Source organism: Engraulis encrasicolus, chromosome 9, assembly GCF_034702125.1.
Source record: "Engraulis encrasicolus isolate BLACKSEA-1 chromosome 9, IST_EnEncr_1.0, whole genome shotgun sequence".
Taxonomy (NCBI): Eukaryota; Metazoa; Chordata; class Actinopteri; order Clupeiformes; family Engraulidae; genus Engraulis; species Engraulis encrasicolus.
In genome coordinates, this window is record NC_085865.1 from 38,046,460 (window position 1) to 38,056,459 (window position 10,000).

Genomic DNA, 10,000 nt, shown 5'->3' on the forward strand with positions numbered 1-10,000 from the left:
AAGTCTGCGTCCTTGTCGTTGTCCTTGTCCATGACCTTGACCTTGACCTTGTCCATGACCTTGTCCTTGGCTTGTCCTGGGCTGGTGTAGGTGGCCACCCCCAGAGTCAGCTCCTGCTGCACTCGAACCCGTTTCCTCTGGGCCTCTGCGTCCTCCGCTTGGGGCAGCTGCAGCAGTGAACCCATGCCCTTCTTCTGCGGGTCTGCCAGAAGACCCGTTGGGGCGCGATCATCAGCGGTGTGGGGAATCTGCACCCAGCGCTCCACCTCCTTCTCCCCGACTGGATCCAGGCTTTCTAGCGGGTCGTTTCTCAACCTCCCCCCTTCCTCTTCTTCCTTCAGCATCTTCTTCTGGGGCACGTCCAGCTCTGACTGGGTTGTCCTGCTCTGGACGTTCTCGACGGACACCTTGCCCTTGGCCACCACTGGGGTGTCCTCCTGCAAGCTGCCCGGTAGCCCCAGCACGGGCACGTTAGGAGGGGTGTCGGGGGAGAAGGCCCCGGGGTCCGTCGTCTGGTCCAGAAAGTCCAGGAGCTGCTTGATGAAGCTGGGGTCCTGTGGGACAAGAGATTTTATTTGTTATTTCAAATACGTTTATTTTATTCAATTTATGCTATTTCTATTGTAAATACAATACACATTGTGTGACAGGCAAATTTACGTATGCATTTTAATTTCAATTTCATGCGATACAAAATCTAATTTTTGAATGGTTCCAAATGGGCATAAGCATAACATTATATAGGAACTGAAACTCTATCATACTTCTAACTGCCTTAGCCCATCCCATTCAATACCTCGAACAAAATTAATACATTCCCAGATTCAATTGGCATTTTTGTAAATAAACTGCATACATGTTGCACTGATGAATGATAAGCGTTCAATCTCATTGTGCAAATGTGTATTGTAGTTCTTATTGTATACGTGCATTTGGCAATAAAAGACACTCTTGCATTCTATATTGACAGTAACAAGAGTGATTATGGTATAATCGACACAACGACACAACTACATAACTTTTAACACATTTTTTACTTTCTTATGAGCCATCACGGAGCAGCTTGTCATCAGCTGTCATCAGTGTCTTTATGTTATGTATGAAGGGCTGTTTAAATAGCACAATAACCCAGCGGCCCCTCCGGCTGAAATCCTTGCGTGTGTTGTCGACATGATCCCCCGACAGCGTACCAAACGTTCACAGAGTGCCACTTATTGCTAATGATTATGCATGTGTCAGTTTTTTTACGTAAAAATCACAAATGGCAAGCGCTGTTCAATATGAAGTCTGTGTTGTTTCCCTAAGCCATCTAGAAGACAGGCAACGAGTTATCACAAAAAAAGTAAATAAATAAATAAATAAAAAACAAAACAAAAACGCCATGGAAAGGCAGATTTAGAATTTCCCTCCAGCATCAGGGCCTCAATTTATTTCAAATGACTGTCTCGAAACAAGTGTGTGTGTGTGCGTGTGTGTGTGCGTGCGTCGTGCGTGCGTGCGAGCGTGTGTGTGTGTGTGTGTGCGTGCACATCTGTCTTTTTGAGTGGGTGCATCACAATGGCAGTGAATTACCTTGTCATCAGAGCTGGAGTCTGCCGATTTTGTCTGTTGTGCTGTAAACAAAAACAGAATCAGTGTGAGAAAATGAGTCTAACCCAGCGAGAGATACATAACAATCCGTGGCATCAGACAGGGTGGCGATGGAGGAACCATGTAGTTTGTTGCATCCTTTATGGAAACCCACCACTCTCCACAACATCCCCACCACTACCCACCACCCACCCCCACCCCTGATCCCACACTTACACTAATGTAAAATCATTATGCGTATTTCACAGACCTCCCGAAAGCAGTTTCCTCAAAAAAACTTTGTGGCCTTAGAGCACCCTGTACTGTCTGTGCTTTTCATTAAGACAGAGACAAAGAGGAAGAGAGATTGCTGCAAAATCAGCGTTGGAGTGTTTGGATGACTTGCTTTTGTGATGCCAGGCATACACATCAAAGAGGGAAACTGTTGATAACTGGGATAACTGTTGATACTGTGCTGTAACAGCTTGTAAGTTCACCAAAGGACACCTACGGGTCACCTGTTTTGGTGCACCAATTTTGCAAACCTCAGTTTGAAGGGGTGCATTGTATGTTTTCTCACTTTAAAAAAATCTGAACAACTGGTTCAGGTTTCAGGTTTATTTATTTAAGAAAGGGACAGCATATATTGCCAGCATTTAAACAAAAATGCTAAATATACAAGATTGTAGCCAAGAGCCTAATTTCCGTCTTTTGTCCCTTGACAAGTTTGATGTTCCCTAAAAAAACAAAGTTAAAACAAAACTAAAAATACACAGTTATTGCACACAGTTGTAAAAAAAGTAAAAAATACACACACATTTAAAATATATAATACAAAATACAATTACAAAATACAATACCCAAATAAGTTAAACAGCTGCCAGTACTAACTATTTAAGATTATGTTGACATGATTGATTATCCAGTAGCCATAATTTCAACTGTTTACTAAAGGAGTTTAATGTTGGCAGTTCTCTAATTTTACTGGGAATTGTGTTCCAGGTGTGACACGCTCTGCAAGAGAAAACAGCCTGACTAAAAGCGCTCTTTCTAAATGGGACAGAGCAATCACTCCTGGAACTGGCTCTGGTAGCCCTGTTTATGCTTTTTATGATAAATGTCTGTAGAGGAGGAGGGGCCAGGCCATGGAAGATTTTGTAGAATAAAACTAAGTCATTATATTTAACATAGTTATCCCAGTCCAATAATCTATGTTTTTTTTAAAAATATGACAATGATGATATATTCTAGGCTTTCTGTCTAGAATTTTTAGTGCTTGTTTGTATAGTGTTGTAATGGCTTTTAGTGTTGTGACATTAGCTGATGCCCAACTGGTTAAGCAGTAAGACATGTGTGACATGATCATTGCTTTAAAATACAATGTTGCTGACTCAAGGGTTAAATTGTTCCTAATGTGCCTAAAATTAGATAAATCATATTTTATTTTGCCTATAGTTTTTTTTAACATGTTGCTTAAAATCAAGTTGTGAGTCTATAACTACGCCAAGGTATTTCAATTCTTGAACAACATCTAGCTCCTCTCCCTGCACCATGATGCTGGGATCAAGCTCAGTGGTACCTCTTTTTGTGAAGTACATGCAGACAGTCTTGGACACATTAAGATGAAGGTGTGAGTTCTGTAGCCATGTACACACATCGTTCATGACTGGTGTTAACTGTTGTGCAGCTAGACTAGGGGTGGGCGATATGGCCAAAAATGTATACCTCGGTATAATTTTAGTCACGGTATATATCACGGTATATATCACGGTATTGTACATCTGTTTAAAATTGAAGCGTTGCAAAATGACACAAAAAAACACATTTTTTTAACCTTTGCATTTGATTTTTGGAAATGACACAATGTCCTTTCATATATGTGTGAATTCTTATCATTACATTTTTTAAAAACAAGCAAAAACTAGCCTATGTAAAATGCATTTTGCAATGCAATGCTACCCAATAGAACACTGTCAATTTCACCAAGTGTCAAGGGGTTAAACTAGGGTAGAGAGGGGGGCAAAGGGAGGAGTGTCAAACTGAACACATTGAGAGTAAATAGAACTGAACAATTGTATCAACTACATCGTTCATTGCACCTTTTTTCTATTTCTTGAGTTGTTTATGGTAATTTTGAAATGTGTGCTTGTATCTGTGATTATGCCAAGCATAATGGTTTAAGCTGTCATTGTTAAAGTTAAGAAAAACGAACTTTCACATGAGGCAGTTAGCAATGCATTGCAGAACTAATGCATTTGAATGGCAATGGCAGCTTTCACTGCACCAGCGGTTAGCGTGCTAACGTTAGCTAAATCGCTAATGCCACATTTTAAACAGTGAACAGTCATTTTAGTTACTAACACCCAGTCAGATATCATGAATGATATTATCTCAACTGGAAACAGTAACATACAGCTGTTACTGCTGGCGCAATGTGTTAAATGTAAGGCAACCAATGTTAGCACATTAAGCACATTTATTTTGTCAGACACCAGCATAGACATGAATGACTTGGGCTGTTAGCTAGTTAGCTTGCATTTCGTGCCCAGTAAATTGTGGAGTCCAGAATCGAAATGTGTTGCCATCACATACCATTTCAAACAATAGTTCACTACACTAACCATACATTTTACACTTGAAGCTTATTCAAAGGAAATGATTGTGCTGTTTATCTACAACCACATTGCTACAACTTGAGGCAGTCAGTCGGGTGGATGTTCAAAACGTTGTCTATACTGCCATCTGCAGGATGCAATGCGCTATATCACGGTAGAACGGTATGGCCAAAATCCATACCTTGGTGGAAAAAATACCTTTTACGATAGTATACCGTCCATTCCGCCCACCCCTAAGCTAGACGTTTATTTTTTGCATGGGTATATAACACTGCGTCATCTGCATATAACTGGCAGGTTACTGATGCAGGACAACAACCTGAAGGGTCATTAATATACAGGCTGAACAACAGTGGGCCAAGTATGGACCCTTGTGGAACTCCAAGAGTGTTTAAACAGGTGTTTGATGTAGTATGTTGCACTCTAACACATTGTGTCCGTGATGTTAGGTATGACTCCATCCATTTCAATGAGTCTACAGAAAAGTTGAAGTGAGTAAGCTTTTGTAACATTATCTGATGGTTGACTGTGTCAAAGGCTTTTCTAAAATCAAGGAAAACAGCTCCAACAACACCTCCAGCATCAAGTTTAGATTTTACGTTTTCCAAAAAGAAACAGACAGCTGTCTCGGTCGAGTGATGTTTTCTAAAACCAAACTGCATGCTATTCAGCATAAGATTATTATTTAGGTGTTGAATGAGTTGTTCTGCCACTAGTTTTTCAGTAATTTTGGATATGGCAGGAAGAATACTAATAGGTCTATAATTACTTGTTAATGTTGGGTCACCAGATTTGAGGATAGGAGTAACTACAGCAGTCTTCCAACTATCGGGGAAGACCTGCTGAGTTATGGAGTCATTAACAATGGTTGTGAGTGGTGAAAGGAGAGGTTGCTTGTAAATTTTAATAAATAATGTGTCCATGCCATAGACATCTTTAGCTCTAGAATTTTTTAGCCCACAGATGACCTTGTCAACCTGTGCCTGAGACACTATGTGTATGTTAAAAACAGGTGTTGTGGTGCTACTGATGAGCATCTGGCTTAGCTGACAAGCTTCAGGGCCAGTGCTCTGTGTTAGCTGTGTCACAGAATCAATAAAATATGTGTTTAATGCTGTTGCAATGTCTTTTGGGTCCTGGACCACAGTGTTGTCTATGAGCAGTTCTTTAATTTCTCTGTGTGTGTTACTATTGTTTGTCATTTTTTTAATGTTTGTCCAGATTTCTTTGGCATTTCCCCTAGCATTACTGATAACATTAATGTAAAATGCTGCTTTAGCAGTTCTGAGAGCCTTCACCACCTTATTTCTCTATGACACAAAAGTATGTCTGTCATGCACAGTTTTTGTTTTTAAAGATGTCTTGAGAGCATGGTCCCTCTGTTTCATCAGTGTCCAAATTTTTTTCGTCAAGCCATGGTAGGTGGTTCTTTTTGTGGGTTTTCTGTTTAACCTTTCTCATAAATGTTGTCATCGTGTCCTTGATGGTGTCCTTGATCACCCTCATAAACTGAAGCAATATAAATCAAAGTGTATTGGACGTTGTGTAGCTATTTGTTTTTTTAACAACTTGTAAGTTGCTTTGGAAGGTGATGCCATAGAGTATCTCTGTATATTCTTGTATGTATGATTCATTAGTGTATACAGTCAAAGACATCTTGCATGGGGTATTCTCTTCATTGTTCATAGCCTCTGAGTCTCTACAAACATGTTTTCCTCAGTTTGGTCACTCATAGTACGTCTGGGGTGGGAAAGGTACATTCTACAGTGCTCTTCACCAAGTCTAGGTGATTGAAATGTAGAAAAATGTAGTTTAAAAATGACAGAAGTGCTTTTGGACATTCTTGAAAACTGTTGGACATTCATGAAAACGGTGCTTTCACAGTCATCCTGACATTTACTTGTAACCTTCCAGAAATGTAATAAATCTAGTAGGCCTACATTTGAAGATAGTGTCTCGGCAACTTCTTGAAGGATCAGGGCAGATAACACCCAGTGTATACATGCAGACAACAACTCAAGATAAAACCTAGCCTCTAGCTACGGCTACAACTGCTGCAGAGAGATTAAAAAAGCAAAAAAAAACTGTCATATTTTTATTTTTTATTTTTATTTTTTACTGGACTATCCACAAAGAAACTTTGCACTGCCCCGAAGCTGAAAAGTCCATCAATGCGTACATTCGCACACAGTACTGTTTTCCGCTACATACCTCTGGGCAAAGTCTCTGCTGCCAGTGCGTCTGACTGATCTGTCCCGAGAGAGCGCTCCAGCTCGCCGGCTAGCATTGTTTCATTCTCTCCTCCCTCCTCGACCTCCTCACCAGCACCATCCCTCCCGCCGTCCTCCTCTCGTTCGCTTTCATCGACCGCCTCCTCCTCTCCGTCTTCCTCTTCATCCTGGGTGACCTCGCGACCCCTCTGCCGGCTGAAGTCCGCGGTGCCAGCGCCAACACCCACGCCGTCCACCACCTGCAAAGCATGGACTGTAAGTATGCTTGGCTATGTGACAGCAGGGATTTGTGCAATGTATGGTATGTGCTGTAAGTGTTGTTGTGTTTGTGACAGCAGGGATTTGTGCAATGTATGTACTTACTGTAATGCATGCCAACTTAGTCTCACAGAATTCTGAGAAGTGAGCATGCCCCCTTAGGGGTCTTACACACCAGGGCGGAAAAGCGGAACGGCCGCGTTTTTACCGGCGTCGGTGAAAATACATTGAAACATATCTGTCCTTACACACCAACCGGCGGTAGTCGAGCGTCAGCGGCGCGGGAGCGTCAGCGGCGCGGGAGCCGGCTCCGCGCCGCGCTGCATTTGGAAAATAGAACTCGAGCGTATTTTTCACGCCGGCGACCGGCGGTGTCTCATTCAAATGAATGGCAAAGTAGCATGCTAGCTTTGGCTGTGGGGAGGGTTTTGAACAGGACTGGCCGCGCACGCCGACGCTGTCAGTGTGAAAGGCAGAGAAAAACACGCCGGCCAAAACTAAGCAGAAAGACCGTGTTCGTCCCGCGACTGTTCCGTTCCGCCTTGGTATGTTTTGGCCCTTAGAAGAAAAAAACCTGTGCATGTGATAGGATAGTGCAATGTGCACAGTACTGTCTGTATTTACAGGAAGTGTGCATCATGTGCTCATGAGGGATGTGTGTGTGTGATATGAGAGGGTCTGTGCGTTGTGCTGTGCATTATGGATTGTGCACCTTATTACATTTATGCTGCTGGATGCCTTAATCTATGCCAGGGATTAATTAACCCATTGACGCCTAAGGCACCTGCAAAAAGGGTGCTGAACGCCTGAGCCTTTTTAAGAAAAGCTGCCCTCAGCCTATAAAAACCTAAATATCTCAGCTTCAGCAGCACATACAAATATGCACTAAGTTGCATTTAAACGCTAAAACCATCATCTTTCATTAAAATGTGTTCATTAATCTCAAACAAACAGAGATTTTTAATAAAGTTGTCTCAAATCTCATGAGCCTGAATGTTGCGTAATGCAGCTCCAGGCGCCAGGGCCAATGTTGCACAACACAACATCAGGAATCAATGGGTTAAGTCGTTCGGTAGCATTTTATTTGAAAGGGTCTACAATAGGGCGTCATGTCACCAATATGGGAATGACACGACACACGTCAGGAATAGACACATTATTGATATTTATGACTGTTGTCATAATGTGTCATTCTGTTTTTACAATGTCAAGTTGACAGTGTTTGGGTGCCATGACATTCCAAAAACCAAATTACACGTGATGACAACATACATTAACATCAGAAATGTCTCATTAATGTTCTTCTAACTGTATACTCTTCTCTACTCTACTCTACCTGCAGGGCCTTGGTGATCATGTCTGAGAGTCGATCCAGGTCTTTGGGGGTCATGGCGTCAACGTTGACACTCTGACGACCCAGCTGTGCCACCACGTTCTGGATGAACTTTTCTGGAGGACGAGAAAAGAAGAGAAAAGGAAATTCATTTTGGATGCTTTTTTTCCTGGTTGAAACAGGATGAATCACAGGAAAGATACAAAAGACAAGAGAATAGAAGAGAAGACAAGACAAGACAAGACAAGACAAGACAAGACAAGACAAGACAAGACAAGACAAGACAAGACAAGACAAGACAAGACAAGACAAGACAAGACAAGACAAATGTAATGTCAGTGTTATCACTGCAAGTACTTCTGATTGAACTTACTTTACACCTTAAAGGGACACTGTGCAGGAAATGGACAAAAAAGGTACTGCAACTATGCTGCTCATTGAAACTGGGCTGCCTATTGCCAAATTTGATCTTTACATGAACGTTTTTTAAGTAATAAACAAATATTTTCTAGTATGATCCAGGTAGAGTCATTTTTGCAGCTGTAAATGGCTATTTTTGGGAATTCAAAATGGCGGACCATGGAGAAGATCCCCCTTTTCATGTATGAAAAGTGCAATTTTTCCAGTCAAAATGAATACTTAGAATTTGATGCTGGTGGTAAGTATTCATGAAAAAGGTAACATTAGTGAATGGGCAGCATGAATTCTGGAAATAAACAACTAAAAATCTCACACAGTGTCCCTTTAAAATATACAATGCATATGCAGATGGACAGTTTGCTTGTAACTGAAAGTGGATTGTGCGTACCATCCACCAAGCTCAGAGGCTCTTTGGACACTGCTGGGTTCTGAGGGGTCTTGAAGAAGAGCCGGTCTATCCTGGGCAGCGGCGGCTTGGAGTTGGAGCCGGCCACCTCCAGGATCCTCTGTTGCGACGGCAGCAGCAGCCTCCCACCACCGCCTCCAGTCAGACGGTCTGCCTTAGCCTGGGCCGCCTTGAGCCTCTCCGCAGCCACAGGCCTGGTAGATAGATAGATAGATGGATAGATAGATAGATAGATAGATAGATAGATAGATAGATAGATAGATAGATAGATAGATAGATAGATAGATAGATAGATAGATAGATAGATAGATAGATAGATAGATAATTTATAGATGATGTATTTATTGTCCTTCCGGAAAAATGTTCTGTGCCATTACAATATGTCTGCTACAGTTACAATAAACATAATAAAAACTAACACTCAATAGACACAAAGTGACAGGCCTCATCACCAGGGCCCTAAATTAACTTTTTTCATCACTAGCCACAATGGGTTGTAGATGTTAATCTAGACAAACACACACTCACTAATGGGTCAAAGTGGCTTGCAAGTTGATCTTTTCTACCAGCCAAGCTGACATTTCACCATACGTTAAATATCTGTATGTGTATTTTTGTATTGCATGGGTACTGTATGTGCACTGTCTATGTCTCTACCCAGAATATGTCCATGTCTACATGGGAAAGGAAGAAACGTAATTTCAATTCTTTTTATGACCAGTGCATGTAAAGAAATTGACAATAAAACCAACTTGACTTGACTTGACTAGACTAGAGCGCAGTATCCGCCTTCTTGGCCACCCTTGTGTTGTTTCCTCCTGGTCACCTGAGCATGCTGAAGTAGTGGAGCCTCCCCAGGGGCCTGTCCGCCATGCCGCCGCTACTGGGCCCCCTCTGCAGCTGCTGCAGCTGGAGCTCCTGTGGCTGCTTCATGGAGCCCTTGGCTGCCAGGTACTCCTCCAGCCCCTTCAGCAGGGCCTTGGCCCTCTCCTGATCCTGGGCAGAGCTGCTGGAGAAAGGGGTGTGTGACGGTCAATATGGGCTGCTTCGTGGAGATGAACTACCAATAGTTTTTTACATAAAGTAGCTTATATAAACCCAACCCCTCTTCTTAACCGTAAACCAGGGGTGTCAAACATACGGTAACTTGTGTGGTTACTGAAATATT

The 10,000-nt window shown here is 42.1% G+C and overlaps 1 protein-coding gene across 1 annotated transcript in view; it reads right to left on the reverse strand.

Moving 5' to 3' along the window:
- ptprn2 (protein tyrosine phosphatase receptor type N2) overlaps nt 1-10,000 on the reverse strand; it is a gene marked incomplete at its 5' end in the record, with an annotated part of 307,452 nt that overhangs the window by 261,461 nt on the left and 35,991 nt on the right. The window contains 7 exons of the mRNA XM_063206294.1: nt 1-11; nt 60-554; nt 1,573-1,613; nt 6,396-6,654; nt 8,010-8,122; nt 8,815-9,026; nt 9,659-9,841. The exon at nt 1-11 is cut by the window's left edge and continues 21 nt beyond it. Coding sequence (XP_063062364.1) covers nt 1-11; nt 60-554; nt 1,573-1,613; nt 6,396-6,654; nt 8,010-8,122; nt 8,815-9,026; nt 9,659-9,841 — 1,314 coding nt within the window. The remainder of the gene's footprint in view (nt 12-59; nt 555-1,572; nt 1,614-6,395; nt 6,655-8,009; nt 8,123-8,814; nt 9,027-9,658; nt 9,842-10,000) is intronic.